The 17574-nt window shown below is 41.3% G+C and overlaps 1 protein-coding gene across 8 annotated transcripts in view; it reads right to left on the reverse strand.

Moving 5' to 3' along the window:
• The window catches only part of L3MBTL3 (L3MBTL histone methyl-lysine binding protein 3), a 110743-nt gene that overhangs the window by 20224 nt on the left and 72945 nt on the right, over positions 1–17574 (reverse strand). For all 8 annotated transcript variants that reach the window (XM_004740187.3, XM_004740185.3, XM_045066374.1 and 5 more), the window contains one exon: positions 11568–11717. In XM_004740187.3, coding sequence (XP_004740244.1) covers positions 11568–11717 — 150 coding nt within the window. The remainder of the gene's footprint in view (positions 1–11567; positions 11718–17574) is intronic.

The raw sequence follows: 17574 nt of genomic DNA on the forward strand, positions 1-17574 counted from the left end.
GCCAAACACAATTCAAGTAAAGGATTCTGGAAGAAATGTCTACTGAATGTTTCATTTCCAATTAATAGATTGATTCTGCTAATTCCTTAAAATTAAAAGTGATTAAACCCCTATGGGGTTCTACATGGTATATCATTGAGCTAGGAAGTTGGAGGGGTAGGGCAGTGGGTTCACCTGAGCAGTCTACTAGAATAAGCATTATTAAATAAATGGATGAACAGAACCACTGAAGAGAACCACTTAATCTAGATTAAGCATATCTAGATATGTGGGAGCAGTTAACAATAAGAAAAGTTACAAGAACATACTATGCACCAAAGGCTGTTTGAGATCTTTACATGTCCAATGTTTCATAATAATTGCTGGAAGAAGATTCTGTTCTTATAGCCACTGAAACTTAAGAGGATAATGTCAAATTTGTAGGACAAGTATAACACCAGGTCTTACTGACACCAAAATCCATAATCAGATTTAATTATTAGCTGGTTTTTACCCTTGCATTTCTCCAGGAAACAGTCTACCTGTCTTCTAGTGACAAGGTTGGGCATGAAGAATCTGACTCATTTTTATTTGTTTTGTATTTTATTTAAAATAAAAATTGGTCTCTCATTTGGGCAACCAATATTTCTCCCTCCTACAAGGTGAGGGGTTTCATGGCCAATTCTTACTCAAGGGGTGCCATGATGGGTCTCTTCCTCTGCGCAAAAATGAAATGCTTGATCTAGAATTTCAATTTCCTAAGCACAGAGTTTTTCTAGCGGCACAGATCTTCCAATTAAAGACAAAAAAAATGTTTATTATCAGAATGCTTCAACTCTGTGATAACTTTATAATACGCTCTGGAATATGGTACTGATATGCTTCTTGACAGATTTCTTTAAAAAAAGACAACCAAGTATTTTGATGTTGTGTACAGTTTTGCTGAACAGAAAAACACTTCTATTTTCTCCCCTTGATCAACACTTTCCAGTGCCAAAAATTTCATTTAGGAAGGAGCAGGGGACAGGGGTATAGGGAATCAGAACATGGAGTGGTCACGTAGATGGTCTCTGGAAGTAAATAGACCTTGATCCAACATCAGTTCTGCTACTTAGTTCTAAATGATCTTCACCAAGTTACTTAACTTCCCTACTTCCCAGCTGTATCATCTGTAAAATGAGGGTAATAAATCCTTTTCCTTAACGGCATTTTGAGACTCAATAAAATAATGAATAGAAAATGCTGCCTCCAGCCAGACACAGAAGCAGGAGCATGATCAATGGCAGCTTCTACTATTTAAGAATTGACTCTGCAATTGCACTCCTGGGTATTTACCCCAAAGATACAGATGTTGTGAAAAGAAGGGCCATCTGTACCCCAATGTTTATAGCAGCAATGGCCACGGTCACCAAACTATGGAAAGAACCAAGATGCCCTTCAACGGACTAATGGATAAGGAAGATGTGGTCCATATACACTATGGAGTATTATGCCTCCATCAGAAAGGACGAATACCCAACTTTTGTAGCAACATGGACAGGACTGGAAGAGATGATGCTGAGTGAAATAAGTCAAGCAGAGAGAGTCAATTATCATATGGTCTCACTTATTTGTGGAGCATAACAAATAGCACGGAGGACAAGGGGTGTTAGAGAGGAGAATGGAGTTGGGACAAATTGGAAGGGGAGGTGAACCATGAGAGGCTATGGACTCCGAAAAACAATCTCAGGGGTTTGAAGTGGCGGCGGGGGTGGGGGGAGGTTGGGGTACCGGGTGGTGGGTATTATGGAGGGTGCGGATTGCATGGAGCACTGGGTGTGGTGAAAAAATAATGCATACTGTTTTTCTGAAAATAAATAAATTTATAAAAAAAAAAGAACTACTTACATTTTGGGATAAAATCACCTACTGTCACCTGTTTTCTTCAAGTTTTAAAACAACTTTTAGAAAAAGTTATGAGCCAGACTGCAGCCAGATGGCCTGGACTGTAATCTGGGTCTGCTATTGACTAGCTGTGTACTGTAACCAAGAGAGGTTCTACATTTTTGAATGATGATGTAATAATAGCACCTAGCCCCATATAAGGCACTGTGAAGATTAAGTGAGCTAATGTGGGTAAAAAACCTCTAGAAAAGGACGAGTAATACAGCGATTTCTCTTGAAGTTTTAGTATTTTCAAGTACCAATTTATTTCAATATTTCTTTAGTCTGAATTGAAATATAACCACAGCTTAAATCTTACTCAAGAATACTCTTTAGGCTTTTAATTAAGACAGTGAAATCCACTCGAGTGCAAAAATGCATTCCTTACATGAGTCAGCATCCTCTTTTTCTTTCTAATTATGTATCATGTTTTAGATGTCTTACTATCTTACTCTAAATATACTTTGTGGTAATTATTAGCAAAACAAACATCAGAAGGGTAAATACATAGTAACAGGATACATTTGAATGCAAAGTGCTACATTTCTTTAAGTTTGCTTATTTTTCATTTAAAAACAATCCCTAGACAATTATCCTTCCATTAGTCCCCAGTATGTTAAAAACAATATTGAAAAAACGTGAAACAATTACTTTGCTTCAATTCGGGGATTTCAGCTATACTTCAAAATCCAGCCAGAGTTTGGTTTGGCTCTTAGCTTGAAATAACCCCACCTTCTCTCTCTCCAGCAGCTCATTCTAGTCGCACAGGGGTTTTTGTTAGAGCTGAAAAGTTACCTGTATTCCCTCGTAACAAGAGGCAACACAGTGACTGTAGCAGCGAGGGCTGAGGGCCCTATAAAAAAATACAGGCATTTTTATTTTTATTTTTATTTTTTTTTTGCTAAATTTCTGGGCTGAGGTCACTCACAGGAAAAAAAAAATCCAATAAAGAGAATCTCTGGGTTTATACTTTAGAGGAATTATAAAAGATTACTTGAGGTGTCTCCAAATGCCTCCTACAAATGAAGAGGAGAGCGAGCACGCACAGCCTCAGCACATCCTCTTCAAAAGGACTCAGAAAAGATGGCAAATGAAACAAGTCACATTAAAACTTTTACATCTATGGTTAACATCTGAATAGTCTTTTTTTTTTTATAAACATATAATATATTTTTATCCCCAGGGGTACAGGTCTGTGAATCGCCAGGTTTACACATGTCACAGCACTCACCATAGCACATACCCTCCGCAATGTCCATAACCCCACCCCCCTTCTCCCATCCCCCCTCCCCCAGCAACCCTCAGTTTGTTTTCTGAGATTAAGAGTCACGTATGGTTTGTCTCCCTTCCAATCCCATCTTAAAGGTTTACTTATTTATTTTAGAGAGAGAGAGAGAGAGAGGAGGGAGGTGGGCATGCAAGAGAGAGCAAGCAAGTGCATGCATGTGGGGGCAGAGGCAGAGAGAGAGAGACAGGCAGACTCCCCACTGAGCACAGAGCCCCACATGGGGCTCAATCTCAGGACCCCGAGATCACAGCTCTGAGATCAAATCCTGAGCCAAAATCAAGAGTCAGATGCTTAACTGACTGAGCTACCCAGCCACCCCTAGCAGTGGTTTTTTTTTTTTAAGATTTTTATTTATTTATTTGACAGAGAGAGATCACAAGTAGGCAGAGAGGCAGTTAGAGAGAGGAGGAAGCAGGCTCCCCACTGAGCAGAGAGCCCAATGCGGGACTCGATCCCAGGACCCTGAGATCATGACCCGAGCCAAAGGCAGCGGCTTAACCCACTGAGCCACCCAGGCGCCCCCCTAGCAGTGGTTTTAATATTGTCTTCATAAACACGGCCTAAGGGAGGGAGACATGGTTTACTATTTATCTAATGTCTAAAAATAAAAGATTTTGATTAATAAGCCCAATATAAATTAGCATTTAGCATAAGGAACATATGTTAATGAAGAAAAGTAATACAATGAGACAAAACAGTGGATATTATCAAATGCCAAGGAAAGACCCCCAGAAAAACTAATTCAGCAATTAACTGATCAATCCTCTTATAAAATGTAAAGCCCTAACCAATGAGGTGAGCGTTGGGGAACAAAGACCACATATTATAAGAAGAGCAAGACTGCACAGCTTTTACGTTGTCGAAGAAAAGTAAACAGATGTTGTTGCTTTTCTACTATATATAAGAGTCATCTGAGTCAGGAATTAGTGCTGTTCAAGGGAATAAAATAAAACCCAGTTCAGTATTGTTCCCCCGACTTCACAGACATACAACAACAGAGTCATCGCTTCCTTAACACTTGAATGATTCCCTTGGTGTTCTAGTGGTCGGCATAAGAACTGTGAGTGTTGGGGCACCTGGGTGGCTCAGTGGGTTGGGCCTCTGCCTTTGGCTCAAGTCATGATCCTGGGGTCCTGGGGTTGAGGCCCGCATTGGGCTCACTGCTCAGCGGGGAGCCTGCTTCCCCCTCTCCCTCTGTCTGCCTCTCTGCCTACTTGTGATCCTGCTCTCTGTCAAATAAATAAATAAAATCTTAAAAACAAAAACAAAAAAAAGAACTGTGAGTGTTTTAACTAAAACTGAACTTCTCTTTAGTGCACACAAACAACCACACAGATTTGACTCAGGTTCCCAGAAGCTGGAATATTTTTAAACTTGCACCACTCCTGATCCGTATCTGGCAGCCTGCTGACAGAGGAAACAGGCTTTACAGGGCAGGTAATGCCTAGTCATCAAAAGGGACTTTCTCCAATTCCAACAACAAACCCTCAGGCTCAGAAAGCCTCAAAAGGCAAAACAAAGTTCCAAAAGATTCTTAATTAGCATTTGTAATCTTTTAGAACTTCTGGCTCTAAATTAATGTTACTCTCTTTGATCTTGCAGTTCTGCAAAGTAAAGAGATTTTTGTATGCTTATAGTTTCATATTTCTATTAGCTTGTGTTCCATCTGTTTAATAGAGCCCTTCTCAAGTGTGCAGACTAGCTCTTGGAGTGACTGGCAAATCGGATTCATCCTAGAAATATAAATCAGATTAATAGTTGCAATTCCTACAACTGCTCTCTGTAATTCTGAGCAGAAACACTGGTCCTACAACTTGAGAAGCCATTTTAATGGCCTCTAATGAGCTGAACAGACTGAAATTTTTCACTGGCTTTAGATTAGCAATGGGCTTTTGCCCTGCAAAGTAACACAAGCATTTAGCAGATATTTAAAACATGTTTTACTGTGTTTCTGTGGTTATGTCTAAGCAGGCTTAAACAACATGGGAGCTTAGAGCATTCCACGATTTTTAATAGAGATAGCACCTAATTTAGAAACACAATTACAAGCAGCTGTAGGGTAGATTTCACGAAAATGAGCCTATGTGGGATAGATGCCGATGTTCTCTGATGGGTAACACACTGTGAATTATTACTCTAGAGAGGGGTCTTTATACTGAATAATAATTCTCTAAGCCTAGTGTCAAGATCACTTGCATCCATCTCCTGGGGGCGCTTGTTAAAAATGAACTGGGATGCACCTTATACTTCCTGAATCTGTTAACTCTGGAGATGGTACTTTGAAAGCTGCATTTTAACAAACATCTGATGAGTCTGATGCAAAACAAAGTTTGAAACCCAGGTTTATTAAGATGTAGAGGAAATACACACATACTTTTACTCAGTGGTAGACATGCAGAGACTTCAGGTCCCAGTCCCCGGGAAAAGTTGGCCCCTGACTGGACTGGGAAAGCCCCTGACTCACTATCTTGTGGCGAGGAGTGCTGTGAGGGCAGGGACACTGCTGTCGCTCTCCCAAGTGAGGGAAACATCTCAACGAGAACACTAGGCACAACGCAGACACTCCCTACACGTCTGAGGAATCACGGGCTAACTGGAAAAGGATTACAGACTCACATTTCTATCTAAATACACATCAGGAATTCACATAACCCCACCATCCTTTTGGGTTTGATGTACTGCTGTAGGAAAACAGATCAAAATATTTAACACAGCTGGGGTGCCTGGGTGGCTCAGTGGGTTAAGCCGCTGCCTTCAGCTCAGGTCATGATTTCAGGGTCCTGGGATCGAGCCCCATGTCGGGCTCTCTGCTCAGCAGGGAGCCTGCTTCCCTCTCTCTCTCTCTCTCTCTGTCTGCCTCTCTGCCTACTTGTGATCTCTGTCTGTCAAATAAATAAATAAAATATTAAAAAAAAATATTTAACACAGCTATAAAAGGACTCACAGGGAAGCCATCTTAATGTGGGGCGCAGCTTACCAGCCAGGATACCCTGAGTCCCTGCTTACAAGTGCCCCCATCTGGTCATAAGAGGCGGCCCCATTCACTCCCTTTGCCCTATAAATGCTGTCATTTCTGTGGTATATGAAATGAAAATTTCATTTCCTGTAGAGAATGAAAAAGGTAGCATTTCCTATGTGGGACAGGAATTAAAACAACAGCATTTTGAGAAGCACTGCCAAATTTATAAAAGAGTGCTAGTATGTATGCCAGTATTGGGGGTTCATCTAGTCATTTAATAGATACCCAGTGTGGAGACCTTACAACATTGAAGAATGTAGCTGTTTCACCAGAACAAAAAGTTCATACAGCAGTTGCCTCTTAGATTATATAACTGATCTGTCTCCTTTGAAGGCTGGTGGATGTTTTGAGGTCACCTTGCATCCTTACTGGGTGCCAGGTAGCATGTTCTGTGTTGGGGTGTCTCAGAGAACCAGAGAAGATGTAGCCCCAGCCTTTATGGAACTTACTGTCAAGCAAAGTACACAGACTCAGAAGTATATAACTGAAACTGACAGCGTCATCGGGCTGTGTGCTGTGAAGGAGCATAATGAGGAACCTGAACTACACTCCAGCAGATCAGATAAAGCTTCCCCAAGGGAATGATATGAACTTGAAGCCTGCAAAATGAGAGATGAGCTAGGAGACGACAGACCTGGAGGCTTTAGGCAGAGAGCAAAGGATGACTGAGAACCACAGTGGTTAAAGCATTAAGTTTAAAAACGAGCCTGGCAGAGATGGGCAAGAGGGGCCAGAGAACACAGGACCTTCCAGGCCAGGCTCAGAATTACGGTCTCCATCTCAAGAGTAATGGAGAATCACTGCAAGTGTCAAGCAGGGACAAACAAATTTTCAAATGCATACTCTTGGGTTCTAGTCTGGAATATTCTGGTGGGGCTGGCCCGGGCCCCCAAATCTGAATTCTCAGAAGGTCCCTGGGACTCTGATGCAAAGTCTAGGAGCTACTGCCGTGGAACATTAGTTGTCTCCACACCCAGCCTGAGCAGGTGGCCTGCCAACTTGCCCTTACAATAACGGTCCCGGTCTGAAAAGGATATACACATTCCTTGCATTGTTACTTTATCTGGCCTGGCTGTGTCAGCTTCCAGATCAAAAGCAATGCCTGGGGACCCTATGGCATTTGAAACAGGTGAAGGAGGGGGCGGTGACGGGTGGCAGAGCAGCCGCGGTCAATGCCCAGCCCGTGTCTGCTGGACAGCACCCCCTTCCAGCCATGGCGCCAGCTCCACAGTCTTTCCCACTCCGCCTCCCTGAAGGACTAACCTGGGCTCCGGCTGCTCGGTGTGCAACAGGGCTGATGTGCAGGGAAATGACTGTGTGTTCCTCCCCTGGCAGCCTCACTCTGGGACTGAAGGTAACCGCTGTTTAAATAGCTCTGCTCCTTCAGCCTCCCGGTGGGCAAACTTCGAGACTGTGTGTTTTACACAGACTCCCAGAGTGGTCGCAGCAGGACTGTGTCCCTGCTGTCCACAGTGGTAATCAGTGTGACAACAAAGCTTTCATGGGTGGTCTCCCCTTCCCCGGCTCACTTCCTCACCCCCCCCACGGAGGTCTTCCTCATCTCTCAAATAAACCACCTGCAACTCAATCTTTGTCTCAGGGTCCACTTCTGGGGGGACAAATGGTCTCTTGCTGTCCTAAAGTGTATTACCAAAAAAAAAAAAAAAAAAAAACCACAAACAAACAAACAAACAAACCCCAAACAAAAAATCTGGTAGAGTCTGGCTACCAAAGTTAGTAAATTATTACAAAAGATGCAAGGAAAATGCATTAAAATCTGAATAAAAAATTCTATCCACGTATATAACAATTACGAGAAAAGGAGAGAGAACATAATCTGGTATTGTGAGAACTGTCTTTAATGTTATATTTAAAAAAATAAAACATGATCAAACTAGAGAGAGAGACAAACCATAAAAGACTCTTAATTTTAGGAAACAAACTAAAGGTTGCTGGAGGGGAGGGGTTGGTGGGATGGGGTGACAGGTTGAGGAATATTGGGGAGGGTACGTGCTATAGTGAGAAAAAATAAATTAAAAAAATAAAAGGAAAGAAAGAAATGGGCCAGCCTTTCCTTTGCTCTGCTAGAATAAAAGAATGCCATGCAACAAATAGGTAACCTATTCTTCTTGCCCCGTTAATACAAACTAACATTTACTGAGGGCTTATTATTAGTCACTGCTCTCAGAGCTTTGCACAGCTTACTAGTTTCTTTCTTAAGTCCAGGTGAAAGAAATCAGCAATCCAAAAATTTTATATTTACTTATGAAATGAAAAAAGTATTAAATATGTTCACACAGATTCCCTTAGAGCAGAGAAACCAGCCAACTTCTACCCTGTAAATTCTACCTTAAATCAACCATTATCAAGCCATCAGATACATTTTTTCATTAACAGCCTTTCTTTTATCTGTTCCCATTTACTATGTTGGCACCTCGTGATCATTTATATCTAAAATACCCAGTGCCATTGGGATTACTGTGAGAACCAGTGACTGCCTGCAGTAGAAAAAGGTAATCCTAAGTCAATTTTTAAAAATATTAAGGAAGAAATTAGAATTTTTAAAGAGTAAATGAATCTGTGTTATTTTGAAACATATTGTGTGGAAGCATTTAGGTTGCAACATCAAAATGTCTGCAATCATCTCTTACATATACTTCTGCGTAAAAAATACAGTGAGGAAAAAAATGTTCACCTTAAAAATTGAGGGGTTATTTTGATCATCTCCCTCATGTTTCCTTTGCATGTAAGTAATCAAATCTTTCAGTTTATTTTTCAGTTATAAAAATAAAGTAAAATAAAAACAGTAAATCTGGGAAGATGAAGGCAAGAAGAAATCCAAAGAGTCTCTGAAAACATGAATAATGGAACACCCACGTACCAAATGAAAGCAGATCACCTGAAGAAACTGACCTTAATACAAAGAAGTCCAAGTACTCAGTCACACAAAGTAATGACAGGTCAGAATTCACTGACTCAAAAGAGAGTATGGGCGAAAAATGCATGACACAGAAAACTATTTAGATGTGAAACATATGTAATAGGTTATAGAGAAAACTAAAAATGTCTGTGGTTGTTCCCTAAATTCTGGGTGATTACATGAAGAACCATGACCACACCTCAGAGAAGACAGGTCACTGGAATGGTCAAATCCACTACAGCTTTTTTTTTTTTTTACATAAATTTTGTGTTAAAGAAGACCCTAGGAAATCATCCCAAGGAGATTCTGCTGTGAGGAATCTCTGGCCCTGGGAGTCTGGCCTGGAGCCGGTAAGGTGAGTAAAAAAAGCCTGTGAGATAGGCCTGCTTGTTCCTCAGAGTCTTCTGTTGGTATTTTAAACAGTATCTTGGCTTCTGAAATCTAAACACTAGGCAGTCTTACCACCTTGTGAGTCAGAGTCAATGAACTCTGTATCTATAATTATTACTATATGAATTAGTGCTTTATTTGTCTTAAAGTAAATTTCCTCACATGGTATGACCTCATTTTGGAGGGCTGGGTTGGGGAAAATGAGTTTACGTTACATTAGTCATAGTTTTAAGGGTTAAAAAAAAAAATCATCTTCCTGTGGTTAATAATTACAGAAGTTACAGCTCACCTCATCCATAGGATAAAATAACTTTTTTATAAGGATAGTGAGGCCTGGGGCGCCTGGGTGGCTCAGTGAGTTAAGCCTTTGCCTTCGGCTCAGATCATGATCCCAGGGTCCTGGGATGGAGCCCTGCTCAGCAGGGAGCCTGCTTCCCTTCTCTCTCTCTGCCTGCCTCTCTGCCTACTTGTGATCTCTGTCTGTCAAATAAATTTTAAAAAATAAATTAATTAATTTAAAAAAAGGATAGTGAGACCTGAAATGCCAGTACTCCAATAGCACTGCTATGAATTTACAATCAGATTAATTAATTCAAATGTCCACCTGGCTCATCCATAAAGATGGAAGTTATAAAATATTTAAATAGAGAATGGTGTTGCCTTAGGTTTTAAAATACTCATGAAAGGGGTGCCTGGGGGCTCAGTTGGTTGAGCATCCAACTCTTGATTTCAGTTTGGGTCATGATCTCAGGGTTCTGGGATCCCCCTGAGGTGGGCGCTGCACTCAGTGCAGAGTCTGCTGGGGACTCCCTCTTCCTCTGCCCATCCCCCTACTCACGTACATGTGCATGCATTCTCTCTCTCTCAAATGAATAAATACATTTTTTTTTTTAGATCTTTTATTTATTTATTTGACAGAGATCACAAGTAGGCAGAGAAGCAGGCAAAGAGAGAGGAGGAAGCAGGCTCCCTGCCAAGCAGAGAGCCCGATGCGGGGCTCAATTCCAGGACCCTGGGATCATGACCTGAGCCGAAGGCAGAGGCTTTAACCCACTGAGCCACCCAGGCGCCCCTGAATAAATAAATCTTAAATAAATAAATAAGTAAAATACTCCATAAAAGAAACTCCCAAAACCTAAGCACTAAGGAATACCTTTCTACCAATCTGCTTTTTTTTAGTAGTATCCTCAGCTGTTGGAAGGGCACAGGATTTTTATTTAAAGATCAAACAAAATCTAGTTCTTTACCTAATAATCCACTGAGCTTAACATTCCAACTCAACTCTACAAGTGAAATAAAAATTGAATGAGCTCATACAGGTGACCCTTGAACAACATGGGTTTGGACTAAGCAGGTCCACTTATGCATAGATTTTTTTTTTCAATAAATTATATATACTACTGGAAATGTACTTTCTCTTCCTTATGATTTTAATAACATTTTCTTTCCTCTAGCTTACTTCATTGTAAGAAAACCATATATAATATCTATAATGTACAGAATATGTGTTAATCAACTGTTTATGTTATCGGTAAGGCTTTCAGTCAACATTAGGCTGTTAAGTTTTTGGGAACTTAAAAGGTGTACTTAGAGTTTTCACTGTGTTGGGGGGTCAGTACCCTTAACCCCCCATGTCATTCAAGGGTCAAATGTAGTGCAATTAACAGTTTAATAATTAAAAGGAATAACACATATGCAAGCATTTAGAATGAAAAAGAAGTAATGTATATTCTTCACAAAAATCTTCACAGAAATATGAACTGGCATGAAGTAAAATGACTGGAATTTCTAAACTCCTAACACCAAAAAAGTTCAAGCAGAAGAGGAACAAGTAAGAATTAAGCCTGTCTGATTAGATATGCTTTTAAAAACCCTCTGCCTAATTTTTTTAAGTCCACTACTGATCTTCATCATCCTTTTACATTAAATCAAATACATTTTCAATAATGTCCGAGAAAAGATAACCAGAGAACATAAAACATCTGAGATAGAAAACCTCTTTCAACCAGAGTACTTCTAAACAACACTAATATTATCACTTTAGTTACCTGATTTCAGGAGATGAAGAGATTTCATTTGTGTCTGCCCTTTTATTTCTTGGAAATGATGGACTAGCCGGAGGCATCTCACCACTTAAGCGGTCTGGGAAAATTCGGTCTTTATTCAAATTGATTTCTGAATAGGGACAGTTGGCAGCACTAAAACATTAAAAGGAAAAGGGAAGAACATTCTTATTAGAACACACCTCTAATGAAAATGACAGGCTACAGAACATAAAATTCCAAAATTTAATTGAATGTTATATATATTTACATATGCATATATGTATGACTAAATGTATCGTACGCAATATTTTGTTTCTCAGACCCAGTTTCAGTATATTCTGAGAGCAAATGTGTCTTGGCACTTGATGTTCAGACGCTATCTGATGAAATCTTTGGAATTGAGGAACCATCACTGCAGGATCCCCTCTGTACTGTCCAAGGGCAGAGCCTGTGCATATCTACGAGAACGATCAGCCCCAAGAGAGAAATGCTTAAGACATCCTAGGAGGCCTGGTGATAACGGTGGGTCAGAGAGATCCTGATGGGACAGATGGAGTAGATCTGCTTCCCAATGTGATTCTCCAGCCTCAGGGTCCTCAAGGGCTGTGTCATTTCCTTTATAACAGCTGTCCCTCTCAAGGAAGGCAGTTCCCCCATGTTCCTGACTCCACATCCAAATGCACACTTGATATCCTAGGCAATACATGTATCAATCTGTAGTTAACCCTGTTTCGGATCTCAAAGGAGCCTGGACACCAACTTGGATCAAGACCATCTAGCTTGCTTCCCTTCTATCAGTGCCCTCTGCACTGCTGGCTGGTCTCTCAGGATCCACTTGGGGATCATACCTGCTATCCAAGCAAAGGAAATCTAGGCCACTAATTATTAAATCAGTGTTAAGTCAGTATCATCCTCTGCCTAGGCCTCAGCTCTCTAGGCTCCAGAACAACTGGGCAGCCTCTGTATCTCAGGCCTTCAATACACAATGAACTCCTCCAACTAACGGCTCCTCTGCCCCTCTGGTTTTAGGAAGTCTCCTTAAAACTGGAAATTGTTGGATCTTAGATAAATTATATTAGTGTCTTATGTGTCTCTTCCTCTCTCTAGGTGATTGTGGGAATGTTGATAATCACCCAGGGAAAATTTTTAAACAATGCATGTCTATTCTCCATCAAGAAAATCAGATAGATACCTTCTCCTAGAAGAGGGGGGAAGAGTTTGAAAACCAAGTGATTCTGATAGTGGTCTATAAAACTTATCACAGATACATTGTAAGCTAAAATACAATCTTTATTTTACCTAACTTCATACTGCTCTACACTCTATGCAAAAGACAAACATAAATAACATTCCCTTATGTTTTGACTTAAATGTATATAATGCTAACCCAACAATAACAAAAACAGTAACTAGTAATATTTATGGAGTTCTCACTATATAATCAAGTACTGTACTAAGCACAGTACCTCACTTAAGCTTTACAATATCCTATGAGGAAGGCTTCTCATGGGACAAATTAGGCCTAAAACACTTAGGTGACTTCAATCATTAGTTATTTCATTCATTTGTTCAACAAGTATTTATCAAGCATCTATTAAGCCCTAATTATCTTCCTAGGCACTGGAAACACAATGGAAAATAAAAAGACAAGGTGTCCCCTCTCATGAAGATGATATTCTAGGAGAAGCCACAATTGCGCAAACATAAATTAGATAACCTCACATAATGACAAACTCCTTGCAGTATGACCTAAGAGAGAAGATGGGGCTGTTGCAGGTGTGAGGAGGGGCCTTTCTGTAGTGGCAGCATTTGAGCAGAGCCCTCAAGGTCAGGAAGACGCCTGCTCTGTCCACACAGGAGAAGAGCATTCTGGGAAATGGGAAGAAGAACACAAATGTAGGGAAAACTCGTAGGGAAAGTTTGGTGGGGGAAGATCAGTGATGGTGGAGTGTATGAGCAAGGGGAGGGGATGCACTAGAGGCAGGTGGGGGAAGTGTTATGTAGGGTTTGGTCATGTTGTTATGTAGGCCATGGTCATGAGTTCAGTTGGTTAGGTTACTTTTGATCTGAGGGCACCAGAGGACCTTCAAATAGGAGAATGATATGGTTTGATATACAATTTAAAACAATCACTCAGAATAGAATGTTTTGTGGAGGGAAGATTTCAAGAGGACCGAATTGGAGCAAAAGTAGTTTCATAAGAGTAAAGACATCATGGTGACTTGGATTTGGGTGGCTAAAACAGTCACAGTACTTCTGTGATCCCTCCAAGGGAAGCTGTGCATGGATAGCTGACGGAGAGTGACATCAAAGAAGGACTGAAGAATGGTCTGCAGGTTTTTGGCCTGAAGACCTGGGTGGTGATAAGGATGCCTTTTCTCTCCCCACCCCCTCACAAGATGAGAATGATGAGAGAGAAGGAAATATTGTAGGACCACATCAGAATTGTGGAATATTTATTAAATAATCAAGTAGAGATGATGCCTTCCCAATGTCACACAGCAACAATGCAGCTCAGTAAAATGAGCCCACTATTTCATTTATCTTATTGAGAATGGGCATGCTATTTTAACTCATTTTTATTCAAGTAATGATGTTAAGGAAAAATCCATCACCATTGTCTCTTCTGAACAAGAATCCTTCAAGTACCTCATGGAATCCTTTATGGAGTATTTGTACTAATCAGTGTTTACAGATATAAGTAACAAAAACCAATTCAAAGTTGAGCAGAAATCAACTTACTACAAGGGCATCATTCAGCTCAGTAGGAAGACCGGGCAGTCAGGTTGCATCAGGAAGAAAGGTCCAACCAGCTCTCCTCCCCAGACATAGTCTACACTGGATGGGGGGCTCCTGGGGCTGTGGCCTTCATTCACTCTGCAGACCCCTCAGCCACTTCCACACCCGCCCAACTCCCACCCAATCCCAATTCCACAGAGGCTGCAAACACCAAGTGTCACCTGCCTTCACATCACTCCTTCTGATGGAGGACCCAGCTGGCAGCATCTGCTTGGCTAAATTTCAGTTTTCTGCCCACACAGTAACTGCCACAGGTCTGAGGAAGGGGAGAGGCCCTGCTCCCTGTGGTTCCCCCAAGAGACGTGGAGCTTGCCTTCCACCTATCTTGTTTCATACAAAAATAAATGACCCAGGCTGGCCTCATAATAAACATGCTTACAACCAAATTTATCAATGAACTCCCCCTCTTCTGATGAATAAAGATAAGAAATACAACCAGTTCCTCCTGTTATTCTTGAGTCTTTGTTTCTGACAAAGGAAATATATTAACTAAGCCTCAGATTGTCATCTTTAACTCTGTTCTATTCTTTCTTCCTCATATTGTGTATTTCTATTACAAATTTATCTCCTTGCGTTTTGTGAACAGCAAGAAAAAAAATCTAAATATAATTCTTTTTTTTTTTGGACAAATAGTATGCCGCTAATCCAAAAATACTGCAACCATCACGTTTCACTCACAGTTAAACACCTGGCTTTACAATGACTGAAGAACTATCTACACACCTATCCTCAGCTTTTCTCAGATATGAAGTAAAGAAAATGAGAGGCCTGTTCTTGACCCCACTCACTCCCACACTGTAAGACCCACAATATTCTTTGGGGCTGCCTATCCCCGACTACGCACAAGAGGTAACAGCTATAGTTTAGAACTCTTACATCATTCCCTTCCCCTCTCTGTTGACTACATGAAGGAGGAATAGCTCTAAGATCCCTACATATGAACTTGGACAGCTCAGAGAGAGGCGAGACTGCAGAACAAAATCAGCCTTACTGTCTAACTGTCTGCCTCTCTGGATTGTTAGGGCCAGAGAGGAATTTCAAACTCTTGTCTTGAAGTAGGGGAAGGGAGCACAGCCTTCCCAGCAGAGATTTACTAATGGGCCGGGCTGATCTAACAAGGGAGTCCCACCATGATCTTATGCTTATACCCCCCTCTTCTTTTGAACCCTGAGAGAAGTAAAATGGGTATACACACCTCACATTTCTACACCTACTCTGGGGTAGAGAAGGAAGCCAGCTGGTTCCTGAAGTGGGTGGTGATTTAAAAAAAAAAAAATGCAATGCCACAAAATGCAAATGAAGTGTGCTCAAGTGACAGTATGCGAGGAGTGATGGGTAATCCCCCAGACAGAAATCAGGAACCTGGTTCTAAAGGTGCTCTGCCTCTCCATCCATTACTTCCTCAAGAGTGAACACAACTTGTGAGACCCCGTCTTCTCACTTGTAAAACGAGGATGATAACAATGTCATAATTTCCACGGCTTAACTGCATTACACACATTAAGTGCTTTACTTCCATAATCTTGTTTAATTACTACAACCCTGGGAAGTTGGCTCCTTGTCTAGCACTCGTTTTACAGATGCAGAAACTGAGTCTTAAAAAAGGGAACTTACTCACTATTGCTTTACCAGTTCTTGGCAGAGTCCAATGATGAGCTCTGACTGTCCTGTTACGTCGTATGGGGGCAAACAGTACCTCGCCATATCGAAGAATGCCTTCAGCTTTAATCTGTGACAATGGACTTTATCTGAGTATCGTCTTCGAGCAAGATACTCCTGTCATAGAGCTAATACGCTTCGACCCATAACTGAATCTCTTTGCCAGTTTGCTTTTTCTTAAATTTACAACATTCATACAGTTTTAAAAGTTACCAGTGCTGATCAAACTTCTGCGGAGAAAGTGGGTTCTCATTAGGCTTCTCATCATCTCTAGTTTCTCCTGTACTACCTCTGTGTATCATGTACACAGGGGCACACACGTATCCACATATACATAACTCTTTACCATGATGGAGTTCCTCAGAGAGCAGAGGAAGCAACTCATGCAGGGGCACACAACTATCTACCATGAGGATTTCATCAGGGTACACCCTGTTCTACTGGCAAATAATTCCGTATCAGCTTCACACACGAATGTCAATGTGCCTCCAGTCCCTCTATGGAGGCAGTTTTTTCCTATGACAGACTGGTCCAGCTGATGAGGAAAGGGAGGAGGACTGCCTTATTCACTATTCCCCACTGCCACCTTTGAAATCCTTTTAATTGTGGATACGTTTACTTAAACAATTAGGTAACATTTCCAGTTTTCTGAGTGATCACATAATCGTTCTCACACACTATCCTGACCAAAACCTGAGTCAGGCTCTATCAGGCCACATGCTTCTTAAATGAGAGTCTAGGAGTTACAAGCAGAGACTGGGTGCCATCCAAGCCTCGGTTGAATTCTGATTCGGCCACTGTCTGACCCTCAGGCATGTACTTAACTACTCCAACCCTGTTTCCTCACCTGTAACAGAGATTAGAACAGCACCTGTTTCACAAAGCCACTGTGAACAGTAAGTGAGATCACACAGTAAGTCCTACAACAGTGCCTGGAACACAGGAAGTCATCAATAAATCCCACCGGTTGTCAGTATTCAAGAAGCCGAAGCAGACGAACACATAACCAGTATGGTGTAAGAGAGCATCGGCAAAGATAAACAACAGCATTAAAAAGTCCATACCATGCCTCACTTTTGGAGGTTCTCTGCTTCTCTCAGGAAAAGGGTGCTACTCCATTCATGCCTCTATGAAAACCTGTTTGCCCCAGACTGGCCTTCTTCGGTGTAGGGACCCCCTCCTCTGTGCGGCTCACCACCTCACCCTGCAGCCGGCCCAAAGCAAGCACTCAGCAAGCATATGCTGGCTGCAGGGATGGACGGATGTTCAGTCAATATGATGTTTACAGTTTGCAAGTGTCTGTTCACATTTTTAAAACTCTCCATGGATTCTATGATGACCTTTTAGAGGTTGTTGGAGATACTCCCCATTTGTTCTTGTTTATTTCCTCCATGATCCAATCTTACGTAGAAAAGATTTACTTCTGAAAGCACTAGAGATACACAATATCTTTCATATAACTTTAGTTCTCCTTTAATCTCCTCCCCTTCTCTGACCTTTCCATAGTCCGAATGAATGAATCAACAAAGGGAAACACCACACCACCACCCAG

This window comes from Mustela putorius, unplaced genomic scaffold (genome assembly GCF_011764305.1).
Source record: "Mustela putorius furo isolate JIRA1106 unplaced genomic scaffold, ASM1176430v1.1 tig00003863_pilon_pilon_pilon, whole genome shotgun sequence".
NCBI lineage: Eukaryota > Metazoa > Chordata > Mammalia > Carnivora > Mustelidae > Mustela > Mustela putorius.